The sequence below is a fragment of the Mesoplodon densirostris genome, chromosome 1 (genome assembly GCF_025265405.1).
Source record: "Mesoplodon densirostris isolate mMesDen1 chromosome 1, mMesDen1 primary haplotype, whole genome shotgun sequence".
Lineage (NCBI taxonomy): Eukaryota > Metazoa > Chordata > Mammalia > Artiodactyla > Ziphiidae > Mesoplodon > Mesoplodon densirostris.
Window position 1 is genome coordinate 191,940,215 of NC_082661.1, and position 25,229 is coordinate 191,965,443.

Below are 25,229 nucleotides of genomic sequence, written 5' to 3' on the forward strand. Positions count from 1 at the left end.
GCCCCACTCAGAAGTGACACATGGCCCTCTGCTCAGATTTCTTCAGCCAAAGCAAGTCTCATAACTATGACTATCTTCCAAATCTATTCTAAACAAAGTGTTAAGTAGTTTTCACCAGGAGAAAAAAAAAATGTAGTATGAATTTGAAATTTTTGCCTGACCTTGGCTCCCAACTTCACTTTAGAAGAGATATGCTGACCTTAAAGCAGACCCTTAAACTGCACACATAAAGAGTAAAAAACCAAGACAAAGGTATGCAGTTGCAAAATGGCCATTTATTGCCTACAGGGGAAGGAACGGGAGGGAGAGAAGGGGAAGTACACAGGTGCGAGGAAACAAGCATATATTTAGCCCTATACATCATGTGTGAGCAGTACCCAATCTCCAAAATGGAAAAAAGTATTTTGTCATCTGACATAGTAGTTAAGGTTCTTAAGCACCTCCCTCCTGAGCTGCCACAAGATTTAAAAGGCAGGACTGCTTTGTTTAGTCAATGTTCACATTAATGAAAAAATACTACCACCCAACTGTGTCCTTTTGCACGCATATTTTGTACAGTGTCTATTGTGAAAAACATCTCAGCTGAGCAGTTTGGTCAAGATACAGATCTCATCAACTGTTTAACCGTAATAAATAGAAAAATAAAGCAGCTGGTGATTTTGTCAGAGAGAATGTGTTCCGTAAGAGTAGAACCACTTTCTCCGGGGATGACAGAGTGTTAAATGATTAGAACACCACAGAACCAGTCTATCAAACATTAAACACTAGTAACCTACAATTACATGGCACTTCATTAAATCTTCTGATTTAAAAAAAAGAAAGAACATCTCAGATTTTAAACTGATTATTAGAACACAATAACAAATTGATTTAGGGCTTGGCTTTTTCTTAGGACAAAAGCAAAGTAAATACACAACCTAAAACAGTAGAATCTGTTTTGGAATAGCATCAACAGAAACTACCAAGTTTGCAAGGAAAAAAATTACCAAAACTTCTTGCTCAGTTTTAAACTCATGTGCTTTGCTTTCCAACCATTAAATTAGTTACAAAAACACTTTAGAGGCCACAGAATGACTCAAATGTATGCAAAACAATGGAGATTAATTTAATGCCAAGAAATTAAAATAAATGAGCCCTTCCCTATTCAAATGGTAAACTGAGTGGAAGAGTCAGTCATCTCATGGACAATTCGTTGGCACTTGTTTTATGGTTGAAAGAAATCACAATAGAAAAAAATATAAATTAATCCACGGTGAATTTGACCAACACCCTGGCCCTTTCAGAGAGAAAAGGTACATACACACTCTCCAAAAAACCCCAAACAAAACCCACCTCCCTCCATGCCGCCCCACTCCACTCAGACAACAAAACCCAAAGGTGAAACATTCATCCCTCTCAAAATATACTAAGTACTCTAACGAATCCTACTCCTCAGCTTCTCCTAGATGAAAGAATTGCTTGCATGTGGACAACTGTACGAATGCCCATAGTGCACTTCTCAGTGCTGCTGGTGTTTAAGAAATTTGCCACTCACAACACTGAACAATTCCACACCCAGTGTGCAGTAACACAGCCATCCAAGCCACACCCCCAAAACCTGGCAGAGCACCGCTCAAGAATTTCAAAGGTAAGGAAATATATTTTAAGCAAATTAAGCACAGAGAAAGGACAGTACAGTTTCTGAATAAATACACACCCAGACTACTGCATCACTTACTGCATCAAGATTTAAACAAGTAGCGGGAAACTAAGCCTGTTCAGTGAGAAGCAAAGCCATTGTTTGACACATCAACGCTGAGCCAATTGTGTGAGTTAGTTAACTAATTAAACAAACGTGGTACATATAACCATTGATAACTTGAAAGGACATAGTCATATATCAGTAATGAGAAATTAACATAAAACTGAAATGAGCAAGAAAGGACCACTTCTGAGAGGGCTACCATGATTCTTATGCTTTCGAGTTAAAAGTGACAGACATACAAATATGGAAATTTTCTAAATTTGGAGAGACTGTTGTAACAAAACAACTAGTAGGCGCCAAACTATGCCTTCTGAAAGTTTCTGGAAGCTGAATATATCCAATGCTACTGTGCCAAAAGACTCATATCACTTGGCATTTGCAAACACTCTTCATAATGTGATTTATTTCTGATGACACAATTTCTCGTGTCAATACAATGCTACTAAATTTTATACCACTGCCACAGAAAATTAGCATTTAATATGCAGAAATGTCCTTATTTCACATGCTTTGAAAGTGAAAATTATTTTACTTAAAATTCCATTACTTCGATGTCATGTTTGTTGAATAAAACCTCAACATGCTTGTTTTCCTTTGGTTCCAAGAATAACCAAGTCTAACCAAACAAACTTATGCCAAAAGAAATTACTAACTAGGCTAATAAAGCTTGCTTTACCTGGTATTTCCCTATTTCTTATAGAATTTGTGATTTAACAGAGAAACTTACACAAGGCATTTGGTTAAAAACAAGAAACATGCATGTTCTCCCTTATCACCTTCCTGAAAAGAACTACCTTTTTCTTTCTGTGGATCTTGTTCAGAACACCCCGCAGTATAGGTATAGGAAACTTCTTTTTTCTTTTAAACTTTAAGGTGACACACAATGAAGATGTATCATGTTGTAAAACACAAGATGCTCTTGGCATCCTGTTCTTAAACAGATTACAACTTTGGTAAATAAACCAGGTTAAGATGAACTTATTTACTTAGGTTTAAATTCAAATTTAGTAATCATGATGCTGTTAAAAAATTACAATCACTCAAAGCAACCATAAGTATAAAAGTTCTCATCTGTCTACAAATTCAAAACTTTAAAGCTCCTGGCTTAGAAAAATATTCTAATTTCCCTAGTTAATATGTGTACCAATAATTCACAGAGTTCTACAAACATGATACAGTTCAGAAGGAAAAGGTTAAACAAATCTTCTACGCATTAGAAAGGTGTTTTTTTTTAAAGGGGGAGGACAGGTAGGAGAGGAAGACTACCTTACAAATGTGAGAATTCACATTTCTGTCAAAATGTAAGTATATATGAGTACTATTTTGAAAATGTGCACTAAAGTCTTTGCTTGCTTTGAAACCATTATTCTCAGGGCCTGCCAAATTTATCAGAATCTGATGACGTTTTCTGTGACTGAATCAGTCAGTGCATTTTACAAAGCTATTAAAATCCCTCAGAAACTTAGAATATAAGACCTCAGAAACAAAGAAGTAAGTACTGGGGATACAGTCAATTTTTATTGCTAGAAAATCTAGCCTTGGATTGGGAATGAAGAACCATATGCCTCTGGTTCTATCGAAGAACACATTTAACCTTTTTTTTTTTTTCTTGTGCTTTCTCTATTCTTTGCTATTTGATTTGAAAGTATACATGGCACTAGTAATTTTTAGAAACTCTTGGAAATGCAAATACAAACTTAATCTTTCACCCATTTAATGGTATATACTTAGGAGATACAATTTTAAAATGGAACACCATATGATTGCCCATGTTCCAGTTTTAATGTGTCACATCCTCAATTCTAATACAACCCACCGTAGAATCAAGTGATATGAGCCTTCGGGATATCTTTCAACTTTCTCCCTTGCTTCTCTGTGATTTAATAGGTAACTTTAAAACACCAAATAGGGACAAATAAGAAATGAAGCTTTATATTTCTGCAAACTACAACACTAAGACACAGTGGCTTCTTTAATACATTCACAACAGGATGCTTATTAGTAAAATTAAATATTTGCCTATGAATATCAGAAAAGTAATTTGAAAAGAAAGAGCTCGGAACAAGGCAAATGGGAGGGAGGAAAAGCTGGTCTCAGAACCCATTGTGCCATACCTGACTTTAACATGTGATATTCAAACGAACGTTCACACGCCTTACATCAAAGAAATGGAACAAAAATATTCAGCTACGTTGTACAAAAATTTTTTTACATAAAACATCATAAATCTTGAACAGATTTACTATATTTGTATTCTAAAAAGTTGCCTATAGAATGGTGCTGGGATTCTGTTCTCTGCTTGCTTTTAGGCAGTGCTGTTGCTTAAAAGTTGACACCAGGCACAATATTTTAAAACAAAGTCAACAAGCAAGGAGCAGTAAGTGGATTTGAGCCTTTCCCAGATGTCAGTCCTGAGGATGCTGCAAGACTCCCCATCAAAATGTGTAAAGCTATGAGGCGGATACTGATGCCTGAGAGAGTGGGTGACGACATGCACTGTATGACTGTTGTAATGCCAAACAGTGTAGTTTTCCCCTCTTCAAACAGCACTGTTTCAATAAATTTAAAGAACACTCCAGTTCTTAGAAAAATATCAGAAATCATATTTAACAGTTAAAAAAAATATTATCACAATCTAAAAATGCCCAAATTTTCTCTTATCTTCAGATAAAATATGCAGCAGCCCCATGGCATAAAGCTTATTAACTTATTCTGAGAACCAGAAAGTACATGAGCATAAATATTTTACTTTCACTGAATATATACCATATGTCATTCACCTCTTCCTTTTGGCTTTCCATGCCAAAGGTCCAAATGGCATGTGTTTTTAACAAGACAATACTGAGGAGAGCAGCATTTCTGATCATCTGAATTGGCAGCTCAAAACAGATACCACTCCTTTTACAAAGGGAACAAAGGGTGAAGGGTGTGTGAAATTTGGGCAGTGGGCTAAAGGGAAACCGTGCACATGAAATTTGGGTTACCATGCCCCAAGTGTGTTTGCCACCCAAAACATAACACAATTACCTACTTTAACAGAGCTACTACCAACATTTACTAAAACCACATTAAAAATACACAGGATAATGAATGGTTTGAAAGAGTGCATTTGGAAGCAGAGAGAACCCAATTACACACCTTCCTGCAACAGAGTGCCTCAATCATACACAAAATAAACTTAAGCTGTTTACAATGTTTCCCAATTTTTTTATTTTTCCCTCTACATTTAACTATTAAAAAAGTTTTTTATTAATAAATGGGCTCCTCTGTGGTTCATATACAATCATAAGTGAACTTTAAATTCCATTTTATACAAACATCTCAAAAAATATTGGGAGTGAAGTATGGTAAGAAATATTGCTCACATTGCTAATTAACATGCGTAGATGAAAGGAGGAAAATGTTTTGTTAGTGCATATACCTCCAGAGCAGAAAACCCACCCAAAACAAAAGATTTAAAATAAAACATACAGTAGCTGATTACAAAAAAAGGTAATGTCCACAAAATTAAGTTTTTCATGCTATTCTACTTTCCAGTACTATGTAATCAATTTGCATGGCTAGATGTTGAATGCTTGAGGTATATAAGAAGGGATACCTGCACATTGAGGAAAATCTGTCATCTTAAGGGTTGTTTCTTTGTTTATTTTGTTTATTCTGATATCTTGACATTTTTAAAAGAATACTTTATTTACATCAAACTTCACTCAACTACAATAACATTCCAATTATAATAGATGACAAACAACGCCTCTATCACTAGGCACTTTTAAAAGGGAGTTTAGGCTTTACAGAACCCTTCTGATGCAATCCCATATATGACATTACATCAACCCACCTCCCTCGTCACACTAAAATTACCCTTCAGGGGAAATATCATATTATGTAGCCTGATTAATTTACTATGGAAGAAATTAGTATAAAATGACCACAGGAAATGCATCATTTAAGACTAATAAAACAGCCTAAGATGTCAGGTTTGAAAGAGGAGACAAATTGTATATATTTAAAACTAATTAAATAATTTAAATTTGACCTGTATTTTATATATTAGTGAAACACAAATATAGGCTACTTTCTTTTAAAATTTCATTCACATAATGGAAAGTTTCTTGTTTATTAAAAATATCACATTTTGAGACTAGAAACAGTAAAGTGCATGAAAAGTTTAAAATATAAATTTCAGAAAACTCTTATAGCAGCAAAAAAGCAGAATAAAGAAAAACTTAAAAACACAGACACAACCTTTTCCTGTTACTGTGCCATAATTAACATCAAGTAGCCAACCAATTTTTCCCCCATTTAAACGGTATTTCAATCACTGCCTCTTGAGTCACAGATTTTCAACTGGCCCCTCCTGGGCGAAAAAAGGATTCTAACATATCTAAAGAGCATCAACAGTTGGGAATAAACCAGTAGCTTCTTAATTCAACCCTGACAGACAACGGAAACAAAGATTAAAAGCATATAATGGCCATTTGGCAACTAGAGTCAGGAAAAATGATCCAAGGTTTTCAACTACTCCCTGTTCTCTCTCTCTCCCAAATCCTTTCCACTGTCACCTCAAAAAGCCAAAACCAACAACCACTTGACCTACTCCGGGAAACACATGGAATATTTGTAGCTTTCTTCTTCTAAAACTTTGATCAGGGCCTTTTCATTCAGTAGTTATTTTTTAAACATTTGACCATAACAGCAAAATTGATACAGATCATATAATATCTGTTTTTTCCAGCACAACCAGGCAGAAAAGGGTGGATGAAAACAATAAAAAATACTGGACACTAATTTTGTGGGCATCCTAAATAGACAAAATTCTATTTTCAAGATGTGTGGCAGTAGAAATTACCCGTTGTTTTCCTATAAAGAAACTGAAGAGACAGGCTTAGAATTAATACTTCTAGTAAGGTTATAATTAATAGGGGAACAAAATACAGAATGATTCCTCAAAAAACAAAACAAACAAATAAAAAAAACCAACCAGCACTTGCCCAACAAATTGTTGTGTGCTGTTAAATGCTTGATTTTGAAAGCATATTGTGCAATCACCTTTCATTTCTCAGTTTTTCTCATTATGGCTAGTTTATGTACAGATCTAGCAAATTTAAGTGCTTTGTTAATGTGCAAATGACTGGGGAGCCAAAAATCAGTTTGTTATCATGGAAAACAGAAATTCAAGGCAGTTTCCTGCAAGGCATGCCATCATTCAGTTTAAAGTCTTATATTTATAGTTTTTAAAAACTGCCTTTCACAAAAATGAAAAAATGGTTGGCTCACTTGAAACCATTCAAAAGAAAGTATTTGTTCTGGAAAAACAAATCCCTGTTGTTGGGCCTTGAATCGGTGATTTATCAATTCTGAATGCTGACTCCTAATATAATATGAAGAAGGTCCAACTTAAAAACATGTTAAATTAAAAATTTGGAAAGAGAGTGATAATACTTTGGTTCCAGCCCTAGTGCCAAATGATACCAATATGCACAAAATTGTACAAAATCTTATAGCAAACACATAATGAAAGGAACCTGAAGAAGCAGCTTAAGGATGGCCATACTTCACTCCTACATACTTTGATTTACAACTGTACAGGTCCATAGTAACAGATCCCCGTCTTTGCGGGGCAGTACTCCACTACCTCCGATTAGGCAAGTGAACACCATTGACAAGAGGCAGGAGTGGAGGGTGGAGTTCAAGTTGTGTTAACAGTGAGAAGTGGTCTGAAGGGATGTGAGGGTGTGGACACCCAGTGATGTTGTTCTCAACCAGCCATTGAGGATCTAAAGGCCCCAGGACACCAAGCACGTTCATATGAGTCTTGGAATAGAAAATGTAGTCAATCACGCCCTGAAAAGAGATTGGGAGTTGGGAAAAAAAGAAAAATATATGCTTAGATAAAAGAAAAACTTAAGATATATAAAAGAACAATTCATAATTTGTAAAAGCCAAATACCTGAGTAACCTGTATTTCTGGTACACCTGCTGTCTTCACAATGGGTCAAATAGAGCTCAAATCTTGAATGGGTATTACATGAAATAAAGGTGGCTGGACAGGGAAACACAGTACCCTAGTGGAATCATAAAGCCTTGCACATGTGCATAAGTGGTAAGCAAACTGAGAAGCTAGCACACCAAATCATGTCTAGGCATCTTTAGAACTGGCTTGCTTGGGTCAGTGAAATCTAATTTATCAGTATAAACAATATGGAAACTGCACTGACTCTGTTACAATAAACAGAAAATCAGAATATTTATACAAACATATGCTAAAGTTAATGAAAAGTTATGACAAGAATAATTCTCTTAATGATAACTAGTATGATATTCAGTTATTTGTACATCAATCAAACACATCTGAATGAAGCCACTGTAAAGCATGTTTTCAGATTTGCTAATCCTAGTTCAGCTTTCCCAAATTTTATACATATATACAAAATACTGCACACATTTAATCATTCTAATCTGTTCTTAAGTTTAGAATATTCATTTTCACAAATCCTGGTGTACTATAAATTCTGGATTCCTTGCTGCATAACAGTACCTCAGCAAAAAACATTCACTAAAGACCTATCTATGTATTCAGTTGTATCTCTCAGAGCTAGATGATTCGGTTTATCTGATCAGTAAGTTTCAAAACTAGTGTGCTTTTTTTGCCCCAGGTTATGTATGCAAGAGTGTGAAGTCAGATTTTTTCCTTCCCACATCAAGAGAGCCTGAGCCCAAGTATGAAGAAAGAGTTCCACACCTGGAAATACCTATTCATAAATACTATACACAGTGAGTTCTAGCTAATATTTTTAAATGGTATCACAGTGAAATGGGCTACTTTATTAAAAGAAAAAAAAAGAATTCAATGAAAAAAATTATACTGTGAAATTTCAGAAACAATTACCTTAGTTTGCTGATTTTGACATGACCAAGACCAAAACAACAAAACAGTTCTTTTGAGGGAGAGGGCCTTATTCAACATTAGATACTTTAACCTTACTTTACCACAGATTAAGGAACCTACGTGAATCCAGGGGAGTACTTTCTGCCATTAATGCTCCAAGTCCAAATAGTCAAGAAATATTAGCGCAATGTATTTTTATCCCTTCATTTTGGCTAATGCCTAGTTTTGCAGTGACATTTTAGGAAAAGGGTTGACAAGAGTTTCAGTGGTTTTACTTTCTTTTATGAGACCACCCTTTGCTTCAGCAAACACATTTAAAACATTTGTGTTTTAAACAAAACACAAACAAAACATTTTCAATTAGTTATGTTGAATAAAACCTCTTATATCTTATCACTTTATTATAAAGTATCATTATGCACATTAGCTACTAGAGTTAGAGAATCCTTTGCAAACATAGGCCCCAATAAAGATGTTAAACATTGCAGAAAGTAAGAACTGGAGATATCACTTGTAACTGTTTTCTTGGTTTGAAACATCCAGAGTAAAAGCTCTTATCAAAATCCTTAGCAAGTTCATGTCTGAACTCACCCAAGTATTTATACATATGTAGGTACACTTGTACACTGTATCATATTCACAAAGGTTATAGACTAACGATTCTTAACCTTTTCTGATTCAAACTGTTTCTTTTTTAAAAGACCATAAAAAGGTGGGAAAAGTCTTTATATTAGTAAAGTCTATAGGTAAGTCTATAGAAGTGTATATGAGAAAAAAGTAAAAACAATGAAAATAGTTTATGAGGTAATATTATGCTAAGCTTTGTTTTGTAAAAGAATGTGAGAAAATTATACACTAAATTTCACAATGTGTAACAGAAAGATTTACTACTTGACATAATAGGAAAACTGTCCTTCCTCTTTTCATTAAATGGTTCAGACACACCCTTAGATTGGCATGGGGCAGGAGGGGGGGCAGGTGATGGTGAAAGCAGCGGCAAGTTTGAATTAGGCTGTTTATTCAACTTATCTGATGTTATGAACTGAATGTTTGTGTTCCCTCCAAATTTCTATGTTGAAATCCTAACCCCTAACCTGACGGTATAAGGGGGTGGGGCTTTTGGCAGGTGATTAGGTCATAAAGATGGAACCCTCATGAATGGGATTAGTGCTCTACAAAAAGAGACCCCAGAGAGCTCTCGCTCCACCATGTGAGGATGCAATGAGAAAACAGCTGTCTGCAACCCAGAAGAGGACCCTCATTAGAACCTGACCATGATGGCACTTGATCTTACACTTCAAGCCTCCAGAACTGTGAGAAATAAATTTCTGTTGTTTTATAAGCCACACAGTTTATGGCATTCTGCTATGGCAACCTAAACTCACTAAGATACCTTGCCTACAAGTAATTCTCCTAACTGCTTACCCTTCAAGTCATTCCAAATCAGTTCTAGATTAAATGACTCTGAGTTCTAAATACCACGTTTCTACATTTCTAATTTATTCGAGAACCAAGAAAGTAAAAAATGCTAAGCCAAGTAAACAAAATTTAACAGTACTCCATTGATACAATGGCAGAATACTGTACTTTGATCTGTATTTAATGCTAATCACATGACATTTTTACATTTGATGTTACCTATCCTTTTTTACCAACTGCCTTCAATATTGGCACAGCACTAATTCCATAAAATGCTTTGTATGAAATTGAAAAGTTTATTGTCTGCTACTTGGACCAAAAGCTTAATTCTCTCTAGTCAGGTATGCCCTTAGTTTGTTCTCTGATCATCCTTCTTTTCCATCCTATTCCACCCTCCCATCCATCTACCCAGCCAGCCAACGTATTTATCTTCCCCATTCATGCCTCTCTCACACGGATTTATAGTTCTGCCCTTTCTCATCCTATCCTACATATGCAAACATCAAACACTCTCTGAGCCATGCACTTTTGGTTCTTTAACTGTACTTCTTTAGACAATATAAATGGTTCAATAAGATTCTTTTATTCACTTATTAATACATGTAAGTTCTTTTGAAGAAACATCAACGAAAGATTTGAAAACAACTCAGATGATCGAGGAAGATCGCTTAGATTAATATTCTAAACGTTATTTCCCTAATATTTACTTTGTGGATAAGGTAAAAGTAACCTTTATAAAAGCCTAGTTAAGGTAGAAATGATTTGGTCTTTTTACCTATACACAAACCAAAAGAACAATAAGAGTTGTAGAATTACTGAACATTATTTTAAGGAACTTTATTTTAGGTTTTCTGGGTTGTGCTATGCTGGCAGAGCTGTATTATATACCACTGTATAGGATTTAACCTACAGTAATCTGTGTATCATTAAGTCCCGAGGTTTTCCTTTAAGCTTACACAAGAAGCCGTGGTGTGATAGAGTCAGCTAGTACTTGCTTTCTTAGCACTTCATCCCAACTCTGTGTTCAATGGTATGACGTTGGGAGCTTGAAATCTACTACAGTGGGATTACATGTACCACAGAAATCAGCAAACACTACAAACTTGGGCTTCTTTTTTTTCTCAGAAAGCTGATTATTAAATATTTACCAGCACATTACTGCATATGAGTGATCTGAACAAAATCAATCATCTCTGAATAGTATTTTCTACTCTAACAGCAAAAATACTAAAATTAGATTCAACTTCTAAACAATTCTTTTCCACTTCTTGATTACAAAAACTGACCAATAACATAAGCACACAAATTTCCTTTCTTCTTCCTACTATCTCTTTCTTGGAAAGGGGCTAACAAGCACTGAATATGGAAAAAGGTTATCAGAGATGTGTAAGAGCCCAATTCATAAATTTCCTTTGGTATTTTATTAAATTCCCCATCTAGGATTCTTAACTCCTAACCACTTTCTAACATCTGCATTTTTTCAGGATAGTATAAGACTTTAGGATAGATGCCTGAAATGCCAGAAAGTCAAACAAAGTTACAATAGAAGAGCTACAGGCAGAGTGATTAGAAAACTGGCAAAGGGAAAGGGACTGACTACAGAAAATCACTACCAATCAATGTTTCAAAAGAACAACTCGTTTTGTACAACTGGCCCTCTAATTTTTTTTGTCTTATTTTGCAAAAAAAATATCTTTCTTGTCCTTTTACTAAGCTGGAATGATCTACTGCCTGGGCATTGATTAGTATGACAACATGGATATAAAATAGACCCTAAGCACAACTTTCTCTAACCCATCTCACAAAGAAACCTGGAAAATTTTAAGATAAATAAGGTATCAATGGAAAGTACTAAGAAAATTTTGAGGGAATACTCTACAAATTCATTCAAGATGAATGTAGCTATATCAGGTTGCTTATTATTTGGATCCTTATTGAAAGTTAGGGATGGTATGGACAAGTGAAGATTAACTATATTAATAAATATAAAGTGCTTTTGAACAGTGCCTGGCACACACATAGTAAAGTATTTTGGAATTTTTTGCTATTATCATGGTTATTTGAAATCTGAACAAATAAGGGTTCAAAGAGAATTCTCAAGTCAACAATAACCACCATAATAGACCTAGAGTCTGTCATACAGAGTGAAGTAAGTCAGAAAGATAAAGACAAATACCGTATGCTAACACATATATATGGAATTAAAAAAAAAAAAAAAGTCATGAAGAACCTAGGGGTAAAACGGGAATAAAGACACAGACCTACTTGAGAATGGACTTGAGGATATGGGGAGGGGGAAGGGTAAGCTGTGACAAAGCGAAAGAGAGGCATGGACATATATACACCACCAAACGTAAGGTAGATAGATAGTGGGAAGCAGCCACAGAGCACAGGGAGATCAGCTCGGTGCTTTGTGACCGCCTGGAGGGGTGGGAGGGAGGGAGATGCATGAGGGAAGGGATGTGGGAACAGATGTATATGTATGACTGATTCACTTTGTTATAAAGCAGAAACTAATAAAAAAATAAAAAAATAAAAATAAATTTAAAAAACCCAAAAAACAATAACCACCACAAAACCTAAGAAACGTTCTTACATTACGTGCACACTTAGCCAAGACATTTTGAGAATGTAAAAAATCCTGAAGATTATACTATTAAGCATAAATAACACGCATCTTTCTTGTCACATGTTTGTATTTGACATAATTTCTATGCCAACCCAGAGGCTGTCACTCACTTTGAAATCAAAGGTGTAATTGGTGTAAGGCATCAAGTTATTTTCATAGGCGCTCTTCAGTTGGAAGCCATGTGTGATTCTCCCTTCTGAGCTTCCATTCTTTCCATTGCAGCTGAAGTTCATAAGACACTCATTGTACCTTAGTTCCTTGAAGTCTTTATGGTTGTCAGCTACTCCTCCATTGCTTAAATATTCCACAACACCTAGTAGAATAAAGAAGGAAGAAACACTACCATTTAGCATTTAGACCTTATAGAAGACTTCATGGCCAAAATCTGTTGCCAGGTGCATGCACCAAGTTCAGAGTGGTTTTATTACACTGAATATTTACTTTTACATATGAAACTGCCTTTTTGTTGTTGATGCTAAAAAAATCAAATATCAGCAGTTTCATACAGTTCCATCAAACTGAGGTGTATTTGCCTACTCCAGAGCAAAATATCCTGATCACCCAGAAATATCTTCAGTTTTCTTAATGGTTCTTCAAGCTGAAGATGATTCCCAGGGTCTAGGATGGCATTCACTAGGAGGATCTTGACCCTAAATATTTTTAGAATGTTACTGCAAAGCACTATCTCTTTAGCATTTCACCATTCTATGCAGTCAATCAACAACTTCTGGAATATGTAAAATATAGCATACATAATAAAAAAAATTTTAAATCATTGACAATAAAAATAGATTTTGCATCTTCAACACTGAAATGTCTAGCTTCAGCTAGGCAACATCATTCTTTGTTTTGAGCTACAGTGACACTAAACAGTACATTATATGCTGTAGGTATACTACTTGGTCAAAAATATTAGATGTGTCTAAAAAGCTGAAGAGAGTAGAGGCATTCAGAAAAAGCTCACCACTTCCACTGAATAAGTAAACATGAAAAAATTACCACAACCCTTCTTATGACAATGATGATTACTAAAGTCTGTCAGTCATCTCTTTCTATTTGTGATCAGGAATGACAGCAACATATATAATGAATAAATGATGAGCACAACATCAGTATTGTGAATAGCTGAAAAGAAGCTATCATTTATCTAACAGTTACTACATGCCAGGCACTGTTGTAAGCGCCTTACACACTTAAACCTTACAAACAACTCTATGAAGTGGATAAAATGATTATCCCTTTATTTAAAAATGAGGAACTTAGCCATAGATTGCACAGCTCCTAAGTGGCAGAACCAGGATCCAGCCCTGACAGTCTGGCTTGGGTCAACTCAGCATGCTGTGATGCCAAATGATAGCTCATTGGCTTAACCAAATCAAATGAGATGGAGGAAACCTGTGCTTGAGAGCAATTTACTCAAAAAAAGAAAATGATTAAAAAAGGAGGACATGCTTAAGGTGTCAATGGGCCTAGGGGCTGAATACAAACATTTGTGAAAGGATGATTTCGGCATTTATTTGCTAAGGAGAAAAAGCAAAGGTGTTTTCTAGATTTGAGACTTTTATTAATAGTACAATTGTTGGCATTTGGGTTATGTCATATTTATTCTTGAGTGGTTATTTTAAACATTTAAAGTAGCTTATTGAAAATATACAAAATTTAGAATATGCCTCAGTAACAGCAAAACCGTGATACTATGTTTTAAATTTGAGTTTTAATATCTAAGTGCAGAACTGATTTTTTACAAAGATCTAAAATAATTTAAGTTAGGACATAAAGTAGTTAAGTGGAGCTCAAGGAGAAATGTGAAATCCTAAGATAATTTTGATTACTCTTCTGCACCTAATATCAGAATTCAAGCATCATTCAATGAATTCACTTAAAGGTTGCCAACATTATTAAACTAGATAGCTACCTGTGCTGAATATTTTCTGGTTGCTTCTTCAGGTCACCCTTCTCCACTGCATTCTGTGCGGCAGGAGGCTGACCTTTACTTGCATCAACTGCAAACCCCTCCCCGCTCTAGCTTCTAGTTGGATTTGGTCAATGGACAGCAGTGGCGAGAGATCAGAGGACAGTAGCAGAGTGAGGCAGGGATATATATTCCCGTCTTGTCGGTCTGCAAGGGATTGATCGCATCCCAATTCAAATCCATCGCTCCTATTACATGGCCCTCTCTTCGTAACTATTTTTTCCAAGTTCTGATAACAGCTCCCACCACTTTTCCCCCTTAGGTGTACAGGTGGTGAAGCGTCCCTAACTCCCCTAGTGGCAGGGTACTGCATCACTCATTGTTTTGTGTCCCTAACCCTGCACACATCTTTGGAAATAGTTAAACTAAATAAACTCTCCTCAATTACTCCATGTCCCATTCCTGGGATTCTTACTGATACACTCTCTAATTTAGAAGAAAAGTCTCTACTCAAAAGTTAAGAGCTAACTGACCTTTCAACTAGAAGTAAAAACAAAACTGAAAGCAAAGAGGAAATGATGTTATAAATACCTGAATCTGGCAATGAGTTAAGATCTGCACATAGCACCAGCGGGATGGAATTAGGATCTGCAGTTGGGCTGCCAGGCCTACTTGAGGCTTTCTCCAGAATGTTTTTAACCTCTGAGACAAACATCATGGTCTGAATGAGTTTCACATCAGAATACTCTGGGTCCCAATGCATGTGGGCATTTGCCACTATAAGCAGCTGTTTGTCTGCAGCATGAATAGGCTTCATACCTAAATTTAAGCATTAGGGAAACAAAGGTTAAGATTATACTTTATGTATCAAAAAAGCAGTATCCTAAGGTTTTCTCCTCCAAACCCATAACCACTTCTTTATTCTTTTCCATTCATTTATATTTTCCCCTTTATCTCATAAAGTAGTTCTTAGAAGCTAAAGTACTGAGATTCTGGTAATCCCAACGTGGGGGTCGACAAACTGCAGCCCATGGGCTAAGTCTGGCCGACCACTTGTTTTTGTACAACCTGCATGAGCTAAGGCTGGTTTTACATTTTTAAAGATTCTACCAAACATTTTTTAGAAGACTGTGATAGAGGTCATATGTGTCCCTCAGAGCCTAAACTATTAACAACCTGGCCCTTTACAGAAAAAGTTTGCCAACTCCTGCTCTCTACCCAAGTTAGGAAACATACTGTGATGTAACCAACATTTAGTTATAGTTCCTTGATTTGTTGAGCTTAGTGTAAACAAGCAGTTTAAATATCTCTGTCATTTAAATATCACAATAACCTAGTGAGGTAGGTTTTCAGTTATTTGAATCACCTAAACCTTAATTTAAGTTCTTCCTACTGCCCAGTACTTATTCACCTTGCATTTCCTAAGCACATCAGTGACAGGGTCAGCAGTAAAAGGCAGTAACATTATATTAACCTATACAAAATAAAGTAAGGCAGTGAATTTGCTATGAATCTGCTACCAAAACAAATTCATACCACACACCCAAAAGAAGTAATTTAAAAATTGAGAATTAGGGAGTAGTGTGCTCTCAAAGTCTGGACATGGGTTTCAGACTTGGCTTTATTACTAATTACTAACCTTTATTTCTAATCACTTAGCCATTCTGGTGTTCAGTTGAATACCTCATGAGGTATTCAACCATAAAATCTCTAAGGTTATTTTTTCCCCTAAAATACTGTCTTATAATTCTGTCAAAATAAATATTAACATGGTGGATGAGGATAACACATTAAAAAACTTGCCCTTTCAAAGAGGCCATAAGCACCTCTGAAAGGGCAAACTGTGAAAATTCAACTCAGTTAACATGTACTGACAGAGAAAAAAAGTGTCCATAAAGTTTTTAAGGCTCAAAACTCAATATGCATGGTACAATGCCATTTAAATAAAACTATACACATATATGTTAGTAATGTGTAAAGAATTAATAAGAGTTACTCCGAGAGGGTATGAATAAGATGAAGAGACTCTCACGTTTTACTCTATATACTTTTGTACTGTTGGAATATTAGATACATACAAAATTAATTTTTCTATAGAATTTCTATAAGTATCTCTTAACATTTTCTATTAAAAATAAAAACTCTGCAGAAAGACCTGATTTTCGTAGTCTACTATTTTGGTAAAGTTTCTGTCTTACCAAGCGATAATTATCTTTAATGTTGAGTAAACAAATAACTGAATTATCTTTCATATGTGACAGAAATGGTCATTTTTAAAGCAATCCGATCATTCTCTAAGCTCTCTCCTTTCCCTAGGAGTTTTACAGTGTCACTTTTGGCTGTAGATTAAATGTTCACTATACTAAATATTAAAAACTTGCCCCTTCAGAAAGGCCATAAGCACCTTCTATAATATTAAATTACTCTTCCAGGAGTATAAGAGAGAGGTATTTCAGAATGTGAAAGTTTTAACTATATAATTTGTAATTACTCTTCTGCAAATTGAAAGGAGAGTAAAACTCTAAAAGTAATTCAGTGTTCGCATTACCAGAAAAAAAGGTACCAAACTTCTGAGAAGAATGAGACTGGAAAGGACATAAAAGTCAGTAAAAATGGAGAGGCTAAAAATGAAGAAGGAATTTAAAATCTCATATCAAAGACTGATTGTCTTTGATGATGGATAAACTGTAGAACAGTGAGAAAAGGAGGGCTGACAGATATGCATGGTCTGAATAATTCAATCAGTACTTAAGGCAAAAATCTTTTCTTCTACAGGTAGTAAGTAAAGAAAAAAAATTTTAAATAAAAGCCCTGATATGGTCTTGACACCTTCTCCTTGCTCTTACTGAAAATATAGTTAAGTAAACAATGAAATGCTGAAAGGCAGGCAGTAGAGAGGGGATAAAAAGGTCTGGATATGCAACGTACATAATGAGTTTCTTACTTTGAAGGAAGCTATAAATATCTAAAGTGGAAAACAAAAGTACCAGGTAGATAAAAGATGCCGCTCTTACCCTGACAATAACTGAGATATAACAAAGAAATTAGAGAAAATGTGCCAAGTACTTAACCTTAAAGACAAAAGATTTCTCAGTCAAGAAGCTAAAAATATGGCTAAAAGGAGAACCAAATCATCATAATTTCCAAATTCAGCTTAAAACTATTCTTATTTCAAATAACCTTTTGGAATTAATGGCACAGTAAAGACTTTTCTTTTTACAGATTACCTGGCAAGTAATATTCCAAGATATAGATGATGCTTTACAGAATTAGTGCTATTTTCCAGCCTGTCTCCCTTAACTTTCCTCAAAAGAAAATAACTATGCAATAAATATCAGCAAGACTCGTTGCACTTGAGATGGTGTTTATTTTTTGTAAGAATATTTTAAACTGCACTCACCTGCTCCAAATAGTTCTTTGTGGACCTCTAATACCACAGCGACACCAATATTATCTTTTGTCATCACTCTGTTCAGCATAGCTTCGGATCCATCTGAATTAGCCATTGCCACTTGGTTAAATTCCACTGTATGCTTCTGCACCAATGTAAATCTAAAAGGTACAATGCATTAGTATTATGATACTAGATACTTGGACTATCATGCTAAAAGCCATTAAATGAAGGGAGCACAAGATATAGATGCTACTCATTGTCTCCCTAGTGACTTTCTAGCTGCAAGGGGGCTTGTGATATAGTTCTGGCCAACGAGAGGAAAAAGGTCTGATTACTGTAGAAACTTTCTTGGAAGTGCCACCTAGCAAAGATGGTGTGTGTGCATGTATGTGTATGTGTGTATTCCTTTAGCCTTTTATATCTCTGCCCCTGTGGTGAGAAACAGGAGGGTAAAAGACAGCCCACTCTGAATGGAGAAGCAGATGAACCAGTTCTGGACTGCCATTTTTGGACTTCTTGTGTGAGAAAATTACTCTCCTCCTACTTCTTTAAGCTACTGCTGGGATTTTCTGGTATTCAAAGGTGAACACAACCTTAACTAAGTCAGCAGATTAATAAGAACAGCAAGAGGGAGGGGATATGGGGATATATGTATACGTATAGCTGATTCACTTTGTTATACAGCAGAAACTAACACAACAATGTAAAGCAATTATACTCCAATAAAGATGTTTAAAAAAATAAGAACAGAATAAAATCTACCTACCCTGTTTGCAGTTTTATTCTCACCACATCAAGAAATCTGTCAAGAAAATTCAGGGACACACCCTTATCTCGGCTAAGTCGAAGCCGATTTATCCATCTGGCTTTTACTAGAAAGCTGGAATTAGGTGAATGTAAGTGAACAGAAAGAAAGATTCTATAAGATGAGGAATGGCTCTCGCTGTGATTACAGCTTCTGCATCTGCACTAATATTTCCTTTCCTTAGTGCCAAAGTAGGTATTGTAGCATTGTAGGATTTAATAGAATTGAGTCTAGCACTGTCATTTAATAGCAGTATGACTTTGGTCAAGCCATTAAACCTCTGTCAGCCTAGTTTTATTAAGTTTGTGAAGTATTTATAAACAACCAAAACCTACTAAATATACTGTCTACCTTTCACTAGGTTTTAAGTGGAGAAAAGACATCTTTGCTCTTATAAAATGTCCCCACCCCATCTTCCTCCTAGCTTTCAAAGAGAAGCCTGCACACATTCCTTCAAAAATACTAACATCTTACTGTGTTGCAGGGCACTGCTAGATGAAATAATACTCCTTTCCTTGCTCCAATTCTGAATGTCTCAGATGCGCTGAGAAGAATAAAAGGTCAGGTCTTGTGCCTACTCCTAAGCCAGAGTGATTAAAGGGAGTGTAGTTTCCATCCTCTACCTTAAAGAGGGGATATTTAAACTGAAACATGAAGGATGAGGAACTACCAAGGTGAAGAATGGAATCAAGAGCATTCCAGATAGAGGAGAAGAGGGAGGTCCTGGGTCAGCAAACAACTTTGTATGTTTATAGGTTAGAAAGGAATGGAAGGGTAGAAATGGTGTTGGAGATTAAGAGGAAGAAGACTGACTGAATAGGTTCTAAGCAAGGATATGTTATTATTTGATTTATATTTTTTAAGATCACTGCAGCTGCATTGTAGAGAATGAATTACAGGAGCCAAAGTTCAGGAATTATGAGAACAATTAGAAAGTTTCTGAGGTTGTTTGGATGACAGATGATGGTGGCTTAGGCTAAGGCAAGAGAAATAAAGAGAAGTAGGCAGATTCAAAATAAGTTCTACAGATATAATTGATCATCCTCCATATCAGACTTTAAAAAATGTCTTTAAGCAGTGGAATACCTTTTTCAAACAATTTCTGGTAAGATTCTTATATATAAAACAGATAAAGGCAGTACTATGTTTAAATAAATCAATCATGAATGATGAATCTGTTTTGATGATTATAAAAGTTTGAAATCAGAGGGTATAGATAATAATTATAGTCATATCAGTCTCATTACCCAGTTTATTTCTCTATTCTGTTTTGGTTACACAGTATTAATAATAAAAATCCTGATTCACACAGACACACAGATACAAGTGGTAAATAACTGACTTTGAACTCAGAAAAAGCAAGCAGGCAAAAACTCAATTCAGAGGTCTACAACAAGTCAACTAAACAGCGTATCAGGAACATGTTATCAATTTCCAAAGTGTTAAAATTTGATATTTGAAACATCTGAGTGAACATGTTATTTTTAAATTACAGTTTAATTATTTGTATTTAATTTTTGAAATATCTTGTAAATATTAACTCTTAAGGCTTATATATAGGAACCTAGGGTTCTGTAGGAAAGTTTGAAAATCCTATTTAATAGTTTTATTTTTAATATTGGAATATTTTTCTTCTACCAAAGTCAGGCTATTATTTGGTAGGGGTTCTAATAATTAGATATTCTCCCCCCCACATATCTAATATCTAATTATTAGAACTAATATATCTAATTATTAGAATTGTCTAATTATTAGAGAATATCTAATTATTAGAACTGTCTTCCCTAACTAAAATTTGTTTCCCTGTATCTTTCTTCCATCAAAACTAGATCTACATCATTTCTTTACAGGAATATAGAATTTCTTTTCCATTTGAACACTACTTTAAATATCATCCCCAAGTCTTCTCCAGAAAAGAAATCATCAATTCTTTATATGATATATGGTGTAAAACAGCTGTTCACTTGAAAAACTCAAGTTCACCGAAAGGTGCAGTACCTAGAACTGGGCAAAAATGAACTACTGCCTTCCTCATTTTGGACTGTATTTTTGTTAATAAAGACTGAAATTGCACTTGGGGACAGCCATGTTATTTATAAGCCAAATAAGTACTAATATATATCTAAAACTTTCTGGTTCTTTTAGCTCTTAAACCAGGTCTCTTCAGTTCTGCATTTATAGATGCTTAAAAACAAACAAGTGAAAAAATGATTTTATTAAGTTACATATGTTTATTATAGAAATTTTGGAATGAGTTAAAAATATAAAGAAAATTTCAAGTCACTTGCAATCTAACACCCCCATCAACAAGTCAATATATTTCCCCAGACTTTTCTCCATGCACGTGCACACAAACATTTTTTATACAATTAGAATAATACTCTAGGTCTATATTAATGAACATTCTACCATGGATGTTTCCCTATAAAATACTATATGTTTCAAAAATCAATTTTTATGATTGCATTATAGTCCACTATACAGATTCACCATAATTGAACTATTCTGTGTTGAACATTTACTTCTGATATGAGCTATTATAACTAATGCCGTTAGTTATAGTAATTAACATTTAGTTTAATAATGAACTTTTTTGCATATAAATATTCTTCTGTGCTCTCAAATAATTTTACCTCTTCCTCTTTCTTTTCCTTTAATAATCTAAGAGTAGCAGACTTTATTTCTGTTGAGTATCATTTCATGAGCTTCTGCCCATTAGTTCACCCATTCAGATATTAAGGGTACTTGGAAACTACATTCTGTTTTTCCAAAAGATTAAATATCCCTGCCAGCTTTTCAGTTTTTATAAATCTTATATGTATACATATGTCTTCTCTTAAATAATCAAAATTCTCAATAGGACAGTACAAATAATAAAAAAAAAATAAGGGGTCCGTTATTGAGGATCTACTTTGTATCAAGACCTATGATAGGTACTTCGTACATATTAGTCCTAAAATTTGTTAAAACTTTGCAAAGGGGTGGACATGAAGAGATGCTGCCCAGATCCCTCATCAATCCTTCAGGAATTGCTCCAATTGCAGAGAGCTGCCTCACCAAGGTCAAGTACTTCTGGGAGTGGCACGTATCCAATTACAGATCAAAAACAAAAGATAAAGGTCTGGGGATTTTGGTCCCTCCTGGGTTAACTCTCACAGGCCATTTCAGCTCTGAAGCTACAGGGTGGGGTCAGCTGAGGCTGTCCGGGTCTGCAACACAGCTCTACTCTCTATGCTCATTTCTGCTTTTCCCCCTTCCTTTCCACAGTTGTTGATCCTTAATAAATTCCTAAACACCAAAGTAACTTGGAGTCTTCTTTCTGGAGAACTCAAATTGCAACAGACAGTATTACTATTACCATTACAAAGATGAGGAAAACCGAAGCTCGCCAATTTTTTGAAAAATGAGGTGGTTTATTTCTCCCCAATATATTAGGACTTTTCCTATAAACCAATATTCATGCCATCTATTGGGTTGGCCACAAAGTCCGTTTGAGTTTTTCTGTAACATCTTATGGAAAAAACCCGAACGAACTTTGTGGCCAACCCAATACTCCTCTAATCATACTTTGGCAAGATATTTTAATACTATGGGGGCATGGGATATAATTATATTGATATGGAAACTTAACTAGTTAAGGCACTTTAGTGATTCTCTTGGCTTACCAATCTCTTCTTGGTTTGCCAATCTCCTCCTTACCTGGTCTTAGTCTTTCCACTTTGAAAATAATTCTCCTCAACAGAGACCATGAAAGCAAAATAGAAGTTGCATACCTCTGGTTTTTTCTTGATTGCCAATTAGTGATGGCACAATCCACGTAGGTATACCCCTTTACAGTGCATATGTTGTTTAAAATACCCTCCTCGTTGCCTTAACACTTTCACCCAATTTTCCCTTTTTCTTAATTTTCATGGCAAAGAACACAGGTTCATAAACTCTTTTTTTTAATACATACTTGGTTATTGACTTTTTTAATCAAAAAGAAAAAAAAACCCCAAAACAAAAAACACTCCTTTAAAACGAATCCTGAACAATCCGGTTTATTAGATGCCTCCAACTACCCCTCCAACTTTCTCCCTCCAACTTTCTTCCTCATTGTTAGTATAATTTATAATTGTATTGTCCTAGTTTTGACTTTTGAAACTTCCCAATCTTCTTGAGGTACCTGCTTTTTAATGTCTTTGGCTTCAAAAAGTTCAGAAAAATAAAACCAGTTTTCCTAAATAGAGCACATGTCATTATAACTTACACCTCCCTCCTTGGGGCTTAGAGATACTAAAAGGGTCAGAGTTATACGCTCAATTTTATTATTTCAGCTTCACCAGTAGGTGAAGAACCAAAGAGATAGTTGAGAACTAAGGAAAAGAAAATTCCTTCTTTCCAGTGAGAATTAAATAAGAGCATAGATATACTTCTTGAACCATAAGAACTTTTCAGAGACTCTGCTTTTAGAAAATGAGATTTCTAGCACCAGTACAGGGAGTTATAATCTCCTATAACTTATCTTGTGTTTATGTTTATTTTATACTATATTTATAATACATTTATAAAATAGTAAGAAATAGTTATCCATATTCTATCCATACTACTTTAGAACAATACTACTTCTTACTTTCTCCCCTCCTACCTACAACCAAATAACCTTCACTCTGCTTCTACTTTCTGTTAACTATGACCCTTTCTGATCACATTAAACTCACTCTTAAACCTAAACCAAACAGAAGTTTTTATTGTATATTCAGCATAAGATGCTATAAAATGTGTTCTTAGGTCCTTTCAAGTAATCATGGGAGTGCCAGAAAACAATTTGCTAGAAAAGGTAAGCTTAGAGAGTGAGATAAATAGGGAAGAAAAATGGATATTCGCCATCCTACCTATATTTGTACAACTCTTTTAACCACTAAAAGCACTTTCACATTCTTGATCATTTTAGCCCCATAGGAAACCTCTGAAGTTAGGCAGAACAGTTATTATTATCCATATTGGAAAGGTAAAGGAAACTGGCATAGAGCAATAATTTTATGTTTCAGATTAAATTAATGGGAAAGCTAACACTGGAAACCAGAAACCACAATCTCAGATTTTAAAATTCTAAACACAACCACCACCTATGACAGAAAAAATTAGTAACTGAGAAACTATTAAGACACAATAGGTCATTTGGGGACAACACTATAACCTCTGAATGACCTCTTCTCAACCACAAAACCACCTGTCATATAGAAGGAAAAACAAGGACTTGGCCTTACCTGGTACCTCTGAGACAGACAGCAGAGGCAATACAGTAAGGACTAAGCACCATGACAACCTAGTTCCCAGTCCTATTGGAAGAGACTGCCTCTTCACAGTGTAATGGTCACACTGTTCTAAAACTGCTGTTTTCATCTTTCCCTTTCTCACTGATTTGAAACAAAGCATGATCAGATCAGAATTGCTAACCTCAGGAAAAGCAAGTAAGCCTAGTATCTAGATCTGATTTCAGCTCCATTTTTCAACATTTTGGATTTCTTCAAATTGTGTATTGGGCTCCAAGGCTCCATTTCTACTAACTGTTTAGTCTATAGGACAAAACATGGGAAAGAGTAACTTTCTGACTCTAAAAAACTTATCTATAATAACAGTCTCTTCTTACACACACACACACACAAAATACAGGCCTATATGTATATGTCTGTTTTATAAAATATTTTGCACTGAAAAAAACACTTATTAAGATAAAGGACAAAGAAAAGGTGATTTCTGGCATCTTATCAACCCAAATTTCTATTTTCTGGTATCTTTATGCACCTAATTACCCAAAAAATTGATGTTCATAATGACCAAAAGGTGCTACCAAATCTTGAAGTGCCTTCTGAATCCCCAAAGATTAAACTAGAATGAATACAATATAAAGTGTAATGTATACAATATAAAATATAATGTATTCTAATTCTCTGAATAATGGTCTGTGTCCCAGCCATTACTAAGCAATATACTATCCTTCCATCACGATGGATAAGAGATTTTTATTATAATATTTTGCTAAAAATAGTGATTATTATAGTTTCCATTTATTGTTACCCATCTGTACCACTGTTTTCCATGAAGGGAAAAAAATTTTATCAGTGAAGATGAGAAATTATCTGATACTCTGGTTTTAGAAGATTAAGACCTTGAGAATGAGTACAGAGAATTGAAGCACTCTTCTACAGCTATCTTTTAACTGTTAGTTTTGTAAATCATATAAATTCTCTTACAAGGTAATACATAAATATGTACAAATGAGAAAATAAGCCCAGAAAGTGTAAGTGACTCATTCAAGATTATACAGCTACATAAGCAGGAGAACCACCCAGCTTCAAAACAGTCTTTTCTTTGCACTGTATCATTTCTCCAATCTGAAGAAGGAGTAGAAGAAATGCAGCATAGTATACTTTGTGTTAAATTCCAAATAGTTT

General features: G+C 35.0%; 1 protein-coding gene across 7 annotated transcripts in view; it reads right to left on the reverse strand.

The window, feature by feature from the left end:
• Nucleotides 1–276: 276 nt before the first annotated feature.
• The window catches only part of CNOT6L (CCR4-NOT transcription complex subunit 6 like), a 130,103-nt gene continuing 105,150 nt past the window's right edge, over nucleotides 277–25,229 (reverse strand). For 6 of the 7 annotated variants that reach the window (XM_060113653.1, XM_060113617.1, XM_060113634.1 and 3 more), the window contains 4 exons: nucleotides 17,994–18,145; nucleotides 15,185–15,412; nucleotides 12,792–12,994; nucleotides 277–7,588 (listed from right to left, as the gene is read on the reverse strand). In XM_060113653.1, coding sequence (XP_059969636.1) covers nucleotides 7,376–7,588; nucleotides 12,792–12,994; nucleotides 15,185–15,412; nucleotides 17,994–18,145 — 796 coding nt within the window. In that variant the 3' untranslated portion in view covers nucleotides 277–7,375. Of the gene's footprint in view, nucleotides 7,589–12,737; nucleotides 12,995–15,184; nucleotides 15,413–17,993; nucleotides 18,146–25,229 lie in introns of those variants that run through there. The other variant, XM_060113661.1, reaches the window with a different exon arrangement.